Here is an 18,805-nt window from a genome sequence, read left to right as displayed (position 1 = left end):
TCAACTTTTAAAAATGATAATGATTCATCTACACTAATAAAAGAGAAACATGGTAATTAGCATACGACTGCTACCCTTCCCATTGGCTAATCAGCATATCTTTATGCAAATTAACTGTCAGCCAAGATGGCGGCCGGCAGCCATGCACTGAAGCGAACAGGGAGGCTTGCTTGCTCCAGTGATGGCGGACTCCAACGTTCCCCACCTGCCGCTGTGGCCTAAGCAACTCTAAGCAACTATGTTGCAAATATAGAAGCTAAACAAAACCCCAGAAACCAGCTTTCAGTCAGCCAGGCTTCAGCCAGCCTGACCGCAACATTGTATCAAATACAGAAGGAAAAACAAAGGCCAGAAACCGGCTTTCAGCAGCTGAGGCCTCAGAGCTAAAGCTGGCCCAGAATAAAAAAAAAAAAAGAAAAAAAGGAGCAGTTGGGAGCTTCAGTCACCCGCCAGCCTGAAAACGTACCCTCAGCTCCTCACCAAGACTGCCCAGCAACCCCAGTGGGGACTCATCTTATTCAGGACACCCTTTCAGGGCAAGCCCAGCGGCCCCCACCGTGCACCAAGTCTTTTAATCTTATATAGTAGAGGAGTAATTATGCCTCCCGAGCACGGAGATCAGCGTGACAGGGGGCAGCGCCCAACCCCCCTGATCGCCCTGCGGCTCTGTGTGTGACAGGGGGCTGGGCCACAACCTCCCCATCCCCCTTGCTCTGTTCGTGACAAGGAAAGACGCCCCACCCCCCTGATGGCCCCTGCTCTGTGCCTGATAGGGGGGAGCTCCCCAACCCCCTGATCCCCCTGGGGCTTTGTGTGTGACAGGGTGCAGCCCCCCAAGCCCCTGTTGGGCCCTGTTTTGTGGGTGATAGAGGGGGGCGCCCCAACCCCCCCCCCCCCCCCACGGGCCCTGCTCTGTGTGTGACGGGGTAGAGCCATAACCTCCCCATCGGCCCTGCCCTGAGTGTGACAGTGGTGGGGCCCCAACCCCCCTATCGGCCCTACTCTGTGAGTGACAGGGGGGAGCTCCTCAACCCCCTGATGGGCCCTGCTCTGTGTGTGACATGGTATGGAGCCCCAACCCCCCTGATGGGCCCTGCTCTGTGCATGTCAGGGGGTAGCGCCCCAACCCCCTGATCCGCCCTACTCTGTGAGTGACAGGGGGGAGCTCCTCAACCCCCTGATCGGCCCCGCTCTGTGCGTGACAGGGGGGAGCTCCTCAACCCCCTGATCGGCCCTGCTCTGTGTGTTACAGGGTACGGAGCCCCAACCCCCCTGATGGGCCCTGCTCTGTGTGTGACAGGGGGCAACGCCCCAACCCCCTGATCGGCCCTGCTCTGTGTGTGACAGGGTACGGAGCCCCAACCCCCTGATTGGCCCTGCTCTGTGCTTGACAGGGGGTGGCGCCGCAACTTCCCTATCGACCCTGCCTTGAGTGTGACAGAGGGCGGTGCCCCAGCCCCCCAATCGGCTCTACCCTGAGCTTGACTAGGGGTGGCATTGCAACCTCCCGATCCGCCCTGCTCTGTGCATGACAGGGGGCAGCGCCCCAACTCCCCAATCGGCCCTGCTCTGAGCCCAACCAGGGGCTGCACCTAGGGATTGGGCCTGCCCTCTGCCACCCGGAAGCAGGCCTAAGCCAGCAGGTCGTTATCTCCCGAGGGGTCCCAGACTGCGAGAGGGCACAGGCCGGGCTGGGGGACCCCCCCCCCAGTGCACAAATTTTTGTGCACCGGGTCTCTAGTTTTAAAATATTTGTGTCTTTATCTTTTACTAACAGTCCGTATATTTCAAAGCAGTTTCAAGTTATATTAATTACATATATGTTGTAAAAAGACTTTGTGTAGTTTAGACAACTATTATTTATTCAGAGTGCATTTTAAATGTCATTTATTGCAGGAAGTACATTTCTGTGCCTATAGTTAAAAAATGCCTTGAATTTCCTGAAGCAGCTTCCATTGGATATTTGGGTCCATTATACTTTCAATACAGACTATAACATATTAACCATTTAGAGCTTTAGATTGTCTTGTGTAACTGTACAGTCTCTTGGTGTTAGTGGATCATTTTTTAATGAAAAGTAAGATTTCTCCCATTTAAAAAAATAACACCTTTTGTCTTCTGTTCTCATTTCTCAGTTTGGGCAAGTTTAAACACTATAACTCAGCTTTGATTTGAAATTATAATCAGAGTTCCACTGATTCATCTACGTTCAGTTCTCTGGTGTGAGAGGTGTCGAGAGAGAGGAGATACCCAGATGTCATTTCACTGGGGTCTTTTGGGGACTTGATCTTAATACATTGTTCTACCCTGTAAATACAGATGACAGAAAGGGTCAGACTGAGAAGTTTAGGATTGTGTGGAGGAAGATACATCACTGTATAAAGAGAATTTTAAAATCTTTACAATGGTAATTTGAAAAAAAAAGTGAAATATGAGTCTCAGTTATTGATTTTCTTCGAGAAGCCCCATGCTTTTCATTTGGTTTCAGATAACCTTGGGACTTAACAATTTAGCTTGGTTGACATTTCTTCAGCTTGTGCAGCAGAGGGCGCTGTGTATCCACCATAAAAGTAAAGCACTGTCAGTTCCTTTGTCAGTGTATTGCCATGTGCTCAGTTGTAACCTTGTTTTATTGAAGCAAATTTGGGAGTGAACTGTGTTTCACTTATTAATGCATTGATATAGCATTATTTGAGCAAGAAATTTTAAAATGTAAGTGTGACATGGGGAAAAGCAAGTGGATTTTTTTGAGTTGATGTCCTTTGAGGAAACTTTCAGAGTAATCATTTGTGACAGGACTCAAATGAAACATGATTTGGATTTATCCCAGCTCTTTGAAGAAAGGAAGAAAGGCTTATTTTTATATTTGAGAATTTGAGGGGATGAAAAAAGGACCACTATAACTGAAAAACCTGTTCATTGTTTATGGTATAGACTTTATAATAGAATTAACATATAGAATTAATATGTAAATAACGGAAAAACATTCACAAATGAAAACAAGGAGCTAAGTGTGTAGTACCAAAGAAGTTAGTTAAGTCCTAAGGATGGCCCTTCTAATCTGGATTTACACATTTCTATAGTGAGGAATGATGGCTTTTTTGTCTGTCTTGACACTTCAGAGTAATAACCCTTTGAGCCAAGTAAAGAAAAAGTTATTGTTATCCTAATCATAATTTTTAAATATATTTCCTATCCTGATCTTATTTATCATTCTTTAATTTTATGTGAAGTTGATTCATTTTGTTTTTTAATTCTTAGGAATAGTTTTGCATTGCATTAGTTAATATGTCAGTCTCAAAGTCAGATTAGTTGAGTTTAAATTGCCTTTCTACCATTTTGTGACTATGGGTAAGTTATCTAATATACCTATGACTCAGTCTTTTCTTCTGAATGTGTAAATAATAATAGAACCTCTCTCCTGGTAGTGTTGTGAGGGTTGAATTAGATACATAATAGAATTTCCCATAGTACTGAGCACATCTATATATAAAGTGGTAATATGCAAATTAGCCAGGCATCACAACCGGCTCAGGAGGATGCTGCATCATGACCGCTCAGGAGGAGCTGCGTGTGCACATGGGCGGTAGGGTACTGCATGCCGCCCCCAGCCCCAGCAGACACACATCAGGGGTGGGGGCAGTGGCTAGAGCAAAGCAGCCCGAGTCCCGGGTTCCTGGCGGCAGCTGGAGCAAAGCAGCCCGGGTCCCGGGTGCCAGAGGGAAGCCGGTGCCGGCAGCCAGGGGAAGGAAAGCCTATTCTTGCACAAATCTTCATTCATTGGGCCTCTAGTAACAAATAATTCTTGAGTTTGGCTAGCTTTTATGGTTTAGTTTGCTTTACCATCAGGAAGTAAGAATGCTTTCCATTTTTTGACTATGTAGCTGATATTTGGAATCATAATCTATAGTAACATCATAATGCTAATTAGACTGGACGGCCAAACAGCAGGACGACCGTCTGGACAACCTTTCGGACGAAGCTGGGGCAGCCACCCGGGGCTGCAAGGGCCAAGCCCCTTGCATGAATTTTGTGCATCAGGCCTCTAGTTTTAGAGATAAGGAAATAATTAACTTACTTCAAAAAATTCCTTTTTACCACTCTAAATTTCAAACATTTTAAAGTTACCGCCTTTAAATTCTCTTTTGAGTGACTCTTAATTTTAGTAGCATAGGAAGTTATAGAAGAGAACAGTTTGCTCATTGATTTAATGTTATCCTTTCTGTGTTTTAAGGTAAAGCTTGATATTTAAAACTATACTATATTTGTCTTATTTTTTTCCTCAAGACATAATACAGTTTATGATATTCAGAATCTTCTGATATGGAAAGAACTTAGTTACTATTCAAATAGTGGTGCCTCGTCAGCTGTTTGTATTTAAGTTAGTTTGGTAGATTAAGTATGCTGCAAAACCTAAAACTACAGACTTATTTTCTCAATGTGCTTGTTTATTTTCTGGGAAATGAGAGAAAGGGCTATAAACACTTTTATGTATTTAGTAAGCACTCAGTAAGTGCTTTTACAATGAATAAATGAACTAGGGTTTTTTTGTGGGTTTTTTTTTAATGTCATTTTTATCCATTCTTAGGGTTTCCAGGAAAATCTGTTTCCTGTCTAAACTTTCATTGTAAACTCTGGACATACTGTTATCTACCAATTTGATTGGTTTTCCTCAATACAAAACAGAGCCAGGCCCATAAGACCTTCACTTTTTAGCCATAAATTTTTTTTAAGTCTTTGATCATTCCTTTAGTTATTTAAATAATAAGAAGGACTTATCTTCATGTGAATAGTTTTCTTTTTAGACATTATTTAAAATCTGATCTTTTGAAAGTTTCTTGAATATTTAGTATCAAGAAGTCTTCTCGTATTTACTGAAATCTTATAAAGAAAATGTTAATGATTGCTGTATGTTTTTTTTAATTAGATAGACAAAATGGAAATTTAAAAACTCTATTAAATATTATTAATTTCAGGAGTATACATTCTCTTTAATCCAAGATCTGCAAATGTCTTGAACTATAATTTTAGAAATAAGTTCTTGTCACTTATGCAAAAAACAGGAAAATTTAATTAACTCCTCTTACCACTTGTATATAGGAGATAATTACAGTCAACATTCAGTTTGTTTTATGTACACTTTACCTCCTGACTATTTAAGGTAATAGATTTGAATAATCTTCCTGAATTTCCTAATTAAACTTTTAATTTTTTGAAGTGCATTTTTTAAATCCTTACAAGTTTCCTTTACAGGTATTAACTTTAAAAGAGCCATTCATTCCCTTTGCTACTTAAGAGGTACATTTTCTTGAAGCATTAATAGCCTCTTTTCAAAATACATGACTCTGTGAACTTGCAAAGCATAATAATGGTTTCATTGTTAGATACTGAATCTTTTATGCCTTATAATTAAGCAGTAATCCTGTTCCTTGAGAGTTTTCTTGTAAGAAGAATAGAAATACACTCTTCATTTGAAAGCAGCGAGGCATAGTTGACATTGGAATTCCAATAATGCCTGTAATGAAATGAAGAAAAGTGGGACTGGGTTTGGGTTTCCTATTAAAAGCAGAGAGCACATTAAATAAACCATGTATGATGGCTGATAGCTTTTGATACTGGGATGTCGTGATTCATTAAGGGTGCAGTTTTGAATCAAAGCTTGGTCAGATAGGTTATCTGCTCAAGTGCTGAGTACCATTAAGAATTATACTCAAAACAAAGCATCACTTACATAATTAAATAAAACCAAGGGAATTTTAGCTATACCTGTACGAATAAAGGTAGAATGGTGTTTGTCTAACAAGGCAGAAAATAAATGGTAACTCCAGAAAGAGAATAAAGCACAAAATGAAGTGCTCAACTTAGTTGGACAGAGGCTATATACAGGTTTTGCAGTTGTGGGTATATGAAATACAGAGTTTATTCTTATATTATGATTTATTAATCATTGTATTATGTTCCATATGAACAACTTTAAACCCACCTTTTCCCCATCCTGTTTTTAGTTGAAGGCAGTAAAATCCTTAACAGAAGTTGACCATGGACTTTTCACCAAATTCTAGACAATTCAAAGATAGCCTATTCCCTTGAACCTTAAGAGATTAGGAGATGCCTCTGTTTTAATTTTGTTCATTAGGTTCAACATGTAGGTGAGGTCATATGGTATTTGTCTTTCTCTGACTGGCTTATTTCATGTAGCATCATAATCTCCAGGTCCATCCATGCTGTCACAAAATAAAAACAGAGGCATGGATACATGGAACAGACTCACAGCTGTCAGAGAGGAGGGAGGGAACTGGATGAAAGAAGGCAAAGGGATTAGCTAAAGAATGTATCTTATATGCATAACCCATAGACACAGATTGCAGAGTGGTGATGGCCAGAGGGAAGGAGGGGTGGGGCTAGGTGGAGGTGGGCAAAAGGGGGGAAACAGATGTCGTAGAGCCAACAATAAAAGTGAAGTTAGAGATTAGGAGATGATGCTTTCCCAGGGAGTACTGCAATTACCAAATCTTATTCTAAAACTAGTTTTTTTCTTTTTGGAATCATGGACTTCATTTGGGAATTTGGTGAACTCAGGATTTTCCAAAAATTTGATTTTATTATGTTTAGAGACCTCTGGAGCCTATTTTAGAATTCTAAATGTGGTTTTCAATCATGAGTAATACACAAAACTATTTTAAACAGAAATGAAACCCCCTGTGTTGACATACTGCATTTTATAATCTTAAATATGTACCACATAAAACCTGGTATTAACTTCTTGTACATGTTCTCTTCCATAACTAAAAAACAGATTTATGAATTAAATCATGTTACAAACTTGCAAAATTTAATCTAGCAACATTAATATGACAAAAGTAAATTGAAGTTGTCACTTGCAGTGTGATGATGGTATGGATAATATAGTGGAAGTTTGAGTTCAGAGTGTTGTTAATATATCCCATGTGAATATTCTTATACCGCTTTTCTCTACTTGAACCTACTTCATAACCTCCGTTGTCAAGATGCTGCCATGTAATTTCAAGGTAGAACTAATCCTGCTTCTGTTAGTATCAGCCTGCAACAATTAAAGTTGCCTTGCTGTTGGATACTAACTCAATCACGAACACTGAAATAACACTAAAGTACTACTAGTAAGGTAGCATCCAGAGGATCCAGATTTGGCCTCTTTCGTTGTTATTTTTTAATCCTCACTTAAGGATATGTTTCTATTGATTTGAGGGAGAGAGAGAAATATCATGTGAGAGAGAAACATCTATGGGTTGCTCACCGGGAATCGACCCAACAGCCTTTTAGTGTACAGGACAGTGCTTCATCCAACTGAGCTACCCGGCCATGCGGCCTTTTTTGTTTTTATTATAGATCTTCATGGAAATGAAGGCAGGAAATTTTAAAACAAAACGACCCATTATAAGAACTTTCAGATTTCTAGAAGAAAATTTTTCACATCAACAATGTTATTGAAAGTTGTCTAAGCTGTAAATGTGAGATTGAGATGACTTTGGTTAAATAAATGCAAAATAGCTACATTGACTCTCCATTATCCCAGGTTTTAGAACTATAACAAAAATAAATGAAACAAGGTTTTTTATTATAAGACTCTTAATGGTTCTTTAACAGTTTAGTGTGGAGAAGAAAGATAAGTAAATAAATAATTTTAATATACACTTAGCTGAAATGTTTGAAAACAAATAGTAGCATCCCTGCCTTATACAACTTCTTGTAAATCACAAGATGTTTATGAATTCTATGGTGAAGCATTCTCTAAAGCAGCAGTTGCCAACCGGTGGCCCACGGACTACTGTTGATCCGTGAGGTCCGAAAGTTGGCGACCGCTGCTCTAAAGTGAACGAACGATCCTATTCTTACATACCTGGTCTGTGAGTTTAGATGACTGCTCCAGGTTTGTCTTCATGGGCAGTGCAGCTGTATTCAGCTCTTGGCTGACATGAACACTGTGCTTGGTTTCTTAGTCTGCAGGTAACGAGTGACACAGATTAGTTGGAAATGTTTCAGAAGAAGCTAACTGTATAATGTGAAATATAAGGGATTTTTTTGGCAGGGGATTGTGGCTTTGTCCTAGAAATACTTAAAAGAAATGGTCTTCTGCTATATGAAGGGTAGCTCGCTTAAATGTTAGCATGAGAAACTTGCTACAAGATACTTATTTATACTAACATCTTAAAGAAGTTGTTCAGGCTTTGCTAACTGGATTATGGAGATCTAAAAGTAGGATTTAAATTTTTAATATTACTGTGGAATGATTTTAAGCATAATTTTAGCTGGATGAATGTGAGTTTAATGAACCAAGATATGCTCTGAAGGCTACTTCCAAGCCTGGGATTAGAGGGTCATCAATTTACTAGACTTTGTCATGAACTGATAGACTTTATGAAGAGAAACCACTTTACCAAATGTATGACATATCCACTTCCTAGTTCCTTAAGATAATTATGGAAACAAATGTGTTTCTTATCAACACCTAGGCAAACTCTTCCACATAGACTTTGGATATATCTTGGGTCGGGATCCGAAGCCTCTTCCTCCTCCAATGAAGCTGAATAAAGAGATGGTGGAAGGCATGGGGGGCACGCAGAGGGAGCAGTACCAGGAGTTCCGGAAGCAGTGCTACACGGCTTTCCTCCACCTGCGAAGGTAAGTGGGTTTGCTCGGCAGAGAGAATTTTGGTAAATTCATTTTATAGAGCAAGAAAAGTAGAGTTGTTCAAACATCTACTTCAGAAAGTTCCGTTTTCACTGTTTCCACTTGCCTCCTTCCTTTGCCTACTCTAGTAAGGCTGCTAGTCTTACTCGGCTGTTGAAACTAATTTCATCAAGATATACAGGTGTATCTATTGCCATTTTTGCTCCTCGCATCTTTGGTATAGCTGACCATGTCTCTGTTTCTAAAAACCTTTCTTATATTTGGTGTAGCCCTCTCTCCTGTTTTCTTTGTTCCTTACTGGTCACTTCTTCTTTGCTGGTTCCTGTCCTCTTCTGTCTACCTCTACACAATGAATGTCTACAGTTTTCATTATCAGTCTATGGGTTCTGATCTTTTTTCCCTTAACTCTCTCCATAAGCATTTAATCCAGACTTGTAACTTTAAATGGGATCCAAATGCTGATGACATCAAACTAATCCCATCAGCCCTGATAGCTCCTCTGAGGTATACCTAACTGCCTACTTGATATCTTTGCTGAGAATTTAGGAGGCATCTCAAACTCAGTATGTCTAAAATGGAATTCTTGATTCCCTGCCCTAAATCCTGTTCTTCATTCATTATTATTTTGATGGGTAACCACGCATTCCCATTTCTTAGGCTAAATCCTCGGTGAGATTCAGTCCCTGTTTTCTCTCTCCACCTCCACTTGTGTGTCACCCACTCCATCCCCAGAATATAGCTCCATCACTTCCATATTGTTTCTCTTACCCTGGAGTCTGTGAAAGTTCCCCTGCCTCCATTGTTATTCCCCACAAGGTGGCCAATGTGAGCTTTCAGAAATGCAAATCTGAGTGTGCTGTTCCACTCTTTAAACTCAGTGGCTTCTCAGTGCATTTAAAATAAAATCATACTTCCTTAAGGTGACTCCCCACCCCTCAATCTCTGACCGTTTTTCTGTTTTACTTTATTTTTTAAATCTTGTTTCAGTCACCCAGGTATGACATTATTTTCTTAAACAGCTTATTGTATGAGCTCCCAACCTCTTCCAGAATGTGAGCTTCGTGAATGTAGGAGCCTTGATTGTTCAGTTCACCACTATGTCCTTAGTGTCTAGAGCAGTGCATAGAGTGAGTGTTCGGTAAATATTTGTTGGCTGAATGAATAAAATTATTTGAGTAGAAGTAAAGTGACATCTGTGATATGCTTTTTATCAGTTCTCACAAGAAACCAGTAACTTCAAGCTAAGTTAAAACTGTTTTGATATCATCTTACTTTTTTTTTTTTCCCAAAGAGAATCAGTGAGTTAGGGCCTAATTTGATGAGAGGATTATATCAAGGTAGAAATTTTCATTATAGTCCCTCTTGGCTTTCATGGGCAATATAAAATATTTATATTAGGTAATTTGAGGTTTATGTGTATAGTCATTTTTGTCTTTAGTTCCATTATCATCACAGTTCCAGCAGTAAATGGTTTTTATGTCACAGGTTGAGCTTTTTCACACTATGGATAGGCAGATGGCTGAAATGAGGATTCTGCACCTCCTGCATCCTGGCCTCCATGCCCTAGAAAGGACAGTGCAGGGCACCTGTGTTGGCCCTTCTTCTGAAACCAAAGTTGTCTTACTCACACCCACCTCCAAAGTCTAACCTGAACCTCCTTTCATCACTAGAGTGCTGAGGGGCCACTGAGAGCATGGCTGTTCCAGGAGGGGGTCTGGGCAGGAGGTGGATTGTGCTTCTGTGCACCCATGTACTCCGTCCCCCGGGCTCCACCTCTGGCTGAGCATGTGGAATAGTAGCACTCCTCTTTGTTTGGAGTAAGCTGAAAGTTTGAGGATTGGTGAGGATAAACCTGTAGTTCCTGTTGGGGTCAGCATAATCCAAAGATGATGATATTTAAGTATCTTGCTCATTTTTAATACTGTAGAGTACTAGCTGTTTTCTCCTTCATTTAGCATTGCTTCTATTCAGCCCAGGCACTGGTTTCTAAAGGGGTGATTCATGTCTCTGGAGGGTACTCCTGAATGGTTAGTGGGATGGCAGTGTTTCCCTTTCATGCATTTACCCCTGGCACTGAGGTGGTCTTAGAGTGGCAGATCCTTGTCGTTATTTAGCAAAGGCAGATATTCATTGCTTAGCCAAATGATAATTAGGTATAAAAGGGATTCTCTTACACCCCATTAAAAAGAATGTATTCCCTGAAAACTGAAGAAAAAAAAGTGATTATTTGGTGATTACTCCAAAAGTTTGTTCCATAGTGTAGGACCTAGAAATGGTATTATATTAAGCCCCTAGAGTAAGATACTTTTTCGAGGCTTGCTTTCATTGAGACAGCTGGTGAATAGTCTCACATTCCATTTTCCTTCGGGGTAACAGTAATTGTTATAGAGATTCAGGTACCACTATTTCTAGGAGTGTTTTTGATATGAGAAGAACTGCAAAATTCTAACGAATTGTTATTTTTTCCCCAATCACCCTTAGGTATTCTAATCTAATTTTGAACTTATTTTCCTTGATGGTGGATGCAAACATTCCAGATATTGCTCTTGAACCAGATAAAACTGTGAAAAAGGTAATTTCTATATATCCTCGAACATCACAGTCTACTTTTCATATATGAAAGATTTAACAACCCATTTCCCCTTGTTTTTTCGGCCCCAGTATAGCTTTTTTAACTTGAATTGTAAACTTTCTAAAGGGCACCAACAGTGTCAGAGATGAAATTTCTCTGGTTGTGGAAAAGAGTAATTGGCATCAAAAACCCTGAGTTCTGACATAACTGGTCCTTTCTTCCTCTCTTTCTAAAACCAATCAATCAATAAAAACATTTTTTAAAAGAGCATATAGCAAAAGCAGTAAACTTGCACACTCAAATGAGCAGTTTTCAGAACTTATAAGTCATGAATTATTTCTTTGGCGTAGAAATAACTCATACTGTAGTGTAATGTCTACATCCGTTTAATTCTATGTCTTTGAAATATGCCTGGTTCTCTTTGTTCAGAAGACTAACAGACTGTGGCCTTGTAGGTTCAGGATAAATTCCGCCTGGACCTGTCAGACGAGGAGGCGGTGCATTACATGCAGAGTCTGATTGACGAGAGTGTCCACGCCCTGTTTGCTGCAGTGGTGGAGCAGATTCACAAGTTTGCCCAGGTCAGTTCCCTGAGGGAAGCATATTTTCCCACTTCTCCACCTGCTGCCCAGAGTCCTCATGGAGCCACACTCCTCATGCCAGCTCCTGACTCTTCTGGGATGTTTTGGGGGGTGAAGCCTTTTTTGCTATCTCACCGGCCATCTGACGTGAACATGTTTCATGCACAGTTAACTCTCAAACATTCCACTTACATTTTCTTAGTGGAATGTCAACTTGGGTGTCTTCGTCCTTTGTGATCAGTGATGATTATAAGCCCTTCTTGCAAATGACTTTGGGTTTAGTGGAGGCCATGCCAACTGAGACTTAACGCGTGTTAAGTTTTGATGCATGGTGAAGTTTTAGGGAAGGATTTCGAGGCTGAGAAAAGCAATGCATACCACACACTGAAAAGGTGTATCTGTAGACTTGCTATTAACAATATATTTCATACAAATGTCTGATGAGGGAAGACCTTTCCACACTAGCTGATGATGATATACCTCAGATTTAAAACCCGTTTAAGTTATGGATTTCATAATGATGATTAGGAAAATGGTTAGCAAACAGAAAAATTAGGCCTCTTTCCTCTCCACCCTCACATGCCTCTCCTTGTGAACTCCCTCCTGACTTCTTAACACAGTTACTAATACTTCTAATTTCCTAAGCTCAAAGTCGGTCTGCTTGGACTTCCCCCTCACCCAGTGTCCACTGTGTCATCAAAGCCTATTCGGGTCTTTAATTAATTTTCCTTTTCTGTAATTTCTGAGATGAAAGAGAGAGAGAGAGGGAGAGAGAAACATCAGTGATGAGAGAGTCATTGATTGGCTGCCTCCTGCACGCTTGCCGCCCCCCCCAAGGAGGGATTGAGCCCACAACCAGGGCATGTTTCCTGACCAGGAATTAAACCATGACCTCCTGGTTCATAGGTCGACCCCCCAACCACCGAGCCATGCTACAGAAGACTGTTTTTTAAAGGACTAGAATAAGCTAAGGGTTTGGTTTTCTCTGTGAAAAGTATGTGTTTATCTTTTTCTAAGCATCTAATAAATCTAGAGGCCCGGTGCACAAAAATTTGTGCACTCGGGGGGGTCCCTCAGCTGGGCCTGTGCCCTCTCGCAGTCTGGGACCCCTTGGGAGATGTCCACCTGCTGGCTTAGGCTCGCTCCCCGGGGGATCAGGCCTAAGCTGGCAGTCAGACATCCCTCTGGGAGCCCAGGAGCCCTCAGGGGATGTCCACTTGCCAGCGGGGACCAGGCCTAAGCTGCAGTCGGACATCCTTAGCGCTGCTGAGGAGGCAGGAGAGGCTCCCACCACCACTGCTGTGCTGGCAGCCGTCAGCCTGGCTTGTGGCTGAGCAGAGCTCCCCCTGTGGGTGCGCACTGACCACCAGGGGGCAGCTCCTGCATTGAGCGTCTGCCCCCTGGTGGTCACTGTGTGTCATAATGACCAGTCATTCCCAGTTGTTATGCTGTTAGGGTCAGTTTGCATATTACCCTTTTATTATATGCCTGGTGCATGCGTGGGGGCTGGCTGGTTTGCCCTGAAGGGTGAACCGGATCAGGATGGGGGTCCCACTGGGGTGCCTGGCCAGCCTGGGAGAGGGTCTGAGGGCTGTTTTCAGGTTGGCCACACCTCCTTCAGGGTGGAGGGTCCTGCTGGGGTGCCTGGCCAGCCTGGGTGAGGGGCTGAAGGCTGTTTGCAGGCTGATCACGGCCCCCAGCCACCCAAGCTCCCAGTGGAGGCTGGCTGGAAGCAGGTATCTGGGATTTACTTATCTTCTATAATTGAAACTTTGTTTCCTTTAGCGGAGGCCACAGCCGGCCAGGGCAGGTGGGAAGCTTGGCTTCCTCCATCGCCGGAGCAACCAAGCCTCCTGCTTGCTCCAGCTCCGTGGCTGCTGGCCACCATCTTGGTTGGGTTAATTTGCATATAGTCACTGATTGGCTGGTGGGCGTGGCTTGGGGCATAGCAAAGTTATGGTCAATTTGCATGTTTCTCTTTTATTAGATTAGATAACTATTGTTTATTTTTCTTTGTGAACATTGAATCTAATTATGTTCTCTTTGTTTCTTTATGTTGTTAATTTTTATAGTACTGGAGAAAATGAAACTGGGTTTGGTCCCCCAAGAAGCAACCTGTGTATAATGAAGACTTCAGAGTAACAAGCAAGCAAGAATGTTTAATCTTCCAGATACCATATATCCTAAATGTTACATGGTGTCTGAATCCCTTGGATGTCAGTGCTTAAATATGTTCTTGAAGGGTTTTGTTTTAAAATATTGTATATATTTATTTTCAAATATACACATTATTAATAACCTAGGACATGAGAAGCTAATTCTAGGCTCATGTACATATGAGAGTTTGGGAGAAATTTTATGCTCTGAAACTAGAGGCCCGGTGCATGACATCCGTGCACTGGATGGGGAGGGGGTCCCTCAGCCCAGCCTGCGCCCTCTCACAGTCTGGGACCCCTTGCTTCTTACCGCCCACTTGCAGCCAGCAGAGGCGGGAGAGGCTTCTGCCACCGCCGCTACGCTCACTAGCCATGAGCCAGCTGAGCGGCACTCCCCCTGTGGGAGTGCACTGACCACCAGGGGACAGCTCCTGCATTGAACGTCTGCCCCCTTGTGGTCAGTACACATCATAGCGACCGGTCATTCTGCCTTTTGGTCGATTTGCATATTAGCCTTTCATTATATAGGACTAGTGGCCCAGTGCATGAAATTCATGCACATTGAAAAGGAATTAATTAGAGGAAATATTTTAATATTGCTATATGACTATAATAGAAGTGTCAGAGATGAAAGAAAATTAGTAAAATGTATATGAAAATAATATATAAATTTATTTATAAATAAACAGTAACAAAAAGACATGATATAAAAACAACAAAAACATGATATGAAAACAACAAAAACAGGCCCGGTAGGAAGGGCCTCCCTCTGCTCTGCAATTGATCCCAGAGTCCCAACAGGGTGGGCAGGGCCTCCCTGTGGGTGGGGATCAATGGCAGTCCCCAGCCCGGTGGGAAGGGCCTCCCTCTGCTCTGTGATTGATCCCAGAGTCCCAGCAGGGTGGGCAGGGCTTCCCTGTGGGCGGGGATCAATGGTGGAGCCCAGGCCTGGTGGGAAGGGCTTCCCTCTCCTCCGCAACTGATCCCAGAGTCCCAGCAGGATGGGCAGGGCCTCCCTCTGTGCAGCATGGATCACAGAGCCTGGGAAGGTTGGGTGGGGCCTCCTCCTGTGCTGGCTGCCATCAATCGCAGAGCCCGGCAGGGTGAGCAGGGCCTCCCTCTGTGGGTCATCGATCTGGGGTCCCCGTGATCCATCACCCTACAGAGGGAGTCCAAGGCCACCGGCCAGTGACACTGTGGTGGGTGGACGGGGCCTGCCAGCTATCTCAGAGCAGAGGGAGGCCCTTACCCTCACCTGGAATCGCTGCCCACAGGGAGGCCCTGCCCACCCTTCTGGGGCTCTGGGATCAATCGCAGAGCAGAGGGAGGCCCTTACCACCAGGCCGGGGCTCTGCCATTAATCGCTGCCCACAGGGAGGCCCTGCCTGCCCTGCCCACCTGGCCGGGGCTCTGTGATGGGCCCTCCCAGCCGTGGCGGTCTGCCTCGGCCCTCGCAGCTGCAGCTTTGTCCGAAAAAACGTCCGGAAGACGTCTGGTCTATCTGGTCTAATTAGCATATTACCCTTTTATTAGTATAGATAGTAAAACACTATAGTCTTTGAGTTTGAAATATCCTTTTTTTCCGTTATCACATCAGGAGAGCAGTTATATGAATTTGGATGAATTGTCTCAGTTTAGAAGTTTTTTGTTTTGTTCATCTCTCCCTTCCCTTCTGTCTACAGTATTTGTTTTTGCCTAATTTACAATACTTAAAGATTTACATGTTATAGCTCATTCTTTTACAGTTTATTTTAAATAAGACATTCATTTTCTCTTATAAATACTGGTTTTGGGTTGTTGTTGTTTTTTAAACTATAGTTCCCATTTCTCCTAGGTTGTAAATACTTAAAGTAGGATATGAAAATGTAGCCAAAAGGTAACCCGCAGCAGCCTTCAGTATGGAGCCCAAGGTATTTTTACATTTATGTTTAAGCATAAACTGTCTTTCTGAAGTAAATCTTTTTTGAATTAGCTTAGTTTTTAAATGACTTTTGAAATAGCTCCCTTGGAACTATTAATATATCTTCTCTGACTTTAACCAAGTGATTTTTTTTTGTCTTTTAAGACTAGAAGTCCCACTAATCCATCTAGCTTTTTTGCCTCAGGCAACTTTGAGAAAAAGGAATAAACAAAAACTGAGAAGAGCAATGCAATAATAATCCTTGCAAATTAACGTGTTGCATAGTCTTGTGACTTTGTTTTGAAAGGAAAAGAATAGTTGATTCTCTTGGTGCTAAATAAATATTAAATATCAAGTGACAGAGGAGATTAAGAAGGTTTACTTAAGTCACCGTTTCAGAAAATGCCATTAATTATAATGTTTATTTGTCCCTAAATTCTCATCTGTGAGTTTGTCTCTAGAGTGGAGTTACCACCTAGAAAGGAAGCATGTAATTAGGAGACATCCTAGAGGCACTTGGACTGTGATTTCTATAAAGTACACGTGCAGATTAGAGAATTGGTAAAGATGAAAAGTCCTTGGCATAGCTTCATATGAGAGTTTATGCCCAAACTAATAGGCAAGCTCCATCCTCTCCCTTGCCTTTTCCTTGCTTTACATATTTAAATCATTTTTGTTGCCTACAAGCTTTTAACTTATCTCTATTCTTGTTTTAGTTCTATTTCTATTGGCATCTCCTCCAAAGTTTTCTCAAAACAACCCTGTTGAAAGTGACCTCTCCAACCTTCTGAATTCTTGTAATTCTTTAATTATAGCTTTTTCATTGGCACTTAGTAAAGTGGGGTGTTTTTGTTACATTTGCATCTCCTGTAGAGGAGATAAGTGAGGGGACAGAGGAAAGAGGATGTTGGGTAAAGGGATGATTTTTTCTTTTAACATACACAATAATAGAGCCATAAGATGATGGTGATGAGTCAAAAGAAGGAAGATTAATACTGCAAAGGGGTCTGTAACTAAAGGAATGAAACCTCCCAGGTGAGAAGGCATACCATCTCTGAGACAATCAGAATTTTGATGAGAAGATGAGTTCTGGATCACCATGCATCCACCTTCTCTCCTGTAGACCTTTCCTTTACTGCCTGGCTAATACCGTTTCTGACCCTTCCACCAGGGAGATAAGGAGGGAGGAGAGTAAGGGGCCTAGAAAGTCATTACCTGAAAAGCACTGCCCTGACATAGCTGTGATGTTCTGGTCCACTAGTGTTTGAGGCTGTTTCTGGAGCGTGCATAGTTCTAGCCCAGCTCTCTCTCATGTGTTGGCCACCTCTAGTCCATGAAAAATTCTTAAGCATTTTTTTTTTGCCTCACCAAAACAGTGACTCGTCTTACTCTTCCTCCAAAGTCATGCACGGACTACCTCTTGTCCTCCGAGTTTCCTAGACTGGAGCGAGACACCAGTCCCCCTGAGCACTCTCCTTATGCAAGGACCCAGCGAGGCGTTACTTGTTGTCTCATCCCCTTAAAACTTAGTTCCAGGCCTGGATTAGGAGAAGCTGGACCACAGGAGAAGCTGACTGAGAAACACAGCTGGGCTCAGAATCTCTTCATCCCTCCAATCCTGAGTAAATGTCCTTGAACTAAGGACATTTCTTCTCTCCCCTTTTCCTTTGACTGTGGTTCCCCTGAGTAAGCCACTCCAGAGACCCACTAGACACGTAAGATGAGGATAATAATAGTCCCTACCTCATAGTGTCGTGTGAAGGTTAAATGAGTTAATGCACGTAGAGCACTTACAACAGATCCTGGCACGTAGTAATTGCCATGTAAGTATCAGCTATTATCGTAATTACTGTGCCACTCAGATGAACCCTCTGGTTCATCCCTCTGGTTCAGTGGGCTTGAGGCAGAGGGGTGGAGGTGGAGGTGGGAGGAACAAAGAACATCAGTCTTGAACAGGAGACTTGGGACTGTAGTGGGCGACTTGAGTACTTTAGCTTTATTAACTGGACAGGAGGTAGCTAATTAAAAACAGCATTATTGAAATTTCTTTGAGCGAGGCTTCATGAAGACGAAATGCTGAATTGTCAGAGTGGAATATTCAAATTATACGTTCGCTGGATTTAAAGAAGCATTGAAGCCTGGTTCAATATATACAGTAATTAATCTTCCATTCAGTGAACTCGGAAAAATTTTTAAATCTTGGTCAATGCCTCAAACAGTGTCTAAGTGACTTGACTGAAGCCCAGTAGGAATGAACATGCCAACCCGTTAGCCCAGGGCAGTCGGTGTCTGCCTGTCAGCAGTTGGATTTGCCCAGGTCAGGCACTGAATTGCTATACACAGGTGCCTTAGGCTACTGAAAGGTGAGTGTGCATACCCAGCCCAGGTAATGCCTGGCAGTGAGGCCTCAACCCGTGCCACTGAATGTAGGACTCACCTGCATACCTTCACCCATTCAGCAAAAGTTCTACCGTGTTTTAGGGTTCCCATCTTTTCCAACTTTATAAAATGAGCACATTCTTGACAATCTCATAAAAGACCCCTCCAACCTAAACAAAGAAGCCCTGTGTTCAGTGTTTACCTGGTTTGAGTGTTCTTTCTACTCATTTCATGCCTGGGTTTCCCTCGGCTCCTGCTGGCTTCCTGTCCCAGAGCCTCACAGGCCAGTTCCTCCTTTACATGCTCCTCCAGACCCTGCTGGCTGGGCCTCCTCTCTCCCAATGGCTGCATGTAAAACACGGATGTTCTGCACATTTTCATTTAGCCTCATCGATTCCATCGATGTCTTGTCAGATATGCTGGAGCCCAAGGCCTCATCAGCCACACAAGACATCAGAGATGGGCCCTCTGGTCTTTTGACTCTGATTATTCTTTATTTTTATTCTGATTCTCTCGAGGCAAAGAATTATGTGGGGGAGGAGAGGAGGAA

At 42.5% G+C, this 18,805-nt stretch overlaps 1 protein-coding gene across 3 annotated transcripts in view; it reads left to right on the top strand.

The window, feature by feature from the left end:
• PIK3C3 (phosphatidylinositol 3-kinase catalytic subunit type 3) overlaps positions 1 to 14,122 on the top strand; it is a 72,724-nt gene extending 58,602 nt beyond the window's left edge. For 2 of the 3 annotated variants that reach the window (XM_006085149.3, XM_014452561.2), the window contains 4 exons: positions 8,490 to 8,658; positions 11,149 to 11,239; positions 11,695 to 11,820; positions 13,893 to 14,122. In XM_006085149.3, coding sequence (XP_006085211.1) covers positions 8,490 to 8,658; positions 11,149 to 11,239; positions 11,695 to 11,820; positions 13,893 to 13,907 — 401 coding nt within the window. In that variant the 3' untranslated portion in view covers positions 13,908 to 14,122. Of the gene's footprint in view, positions 1 to 8,489; positions 8,659 to 11,148; positions 11,240 to 11,692; positions 11,821 to 13,892 lie in introns of all 3 variants that reach the window. The other variant, XR_002828321.1, reaches the window with a different exon arrangement.
• The last annotated feature ends 4,683 nt before the right edge of the window (positions 14,123 to 18,805 follow it).

This window comes from Myotis lucifugus, unplaced genomic scaffold (genome assembly GCF_000147115.1).
Source record: "Myotis lucifugus unplaced genomic scaffold, Myoluc2.0 scaffold_16, whole genome shotgun sequence".
In the NCBI taxonomy this organism is placed as follows: domain Eukaryota; kingdom Metazoa; phylum Chordata; class Mammalia; order Chiroptera; family Vespertilionidae; genus Myotis; species Myotis lucifugus.
Note: the sequence above shows the minus strand (reverse complement) of the source record. Positions and strands in the feature narration are given on the sequence as shown.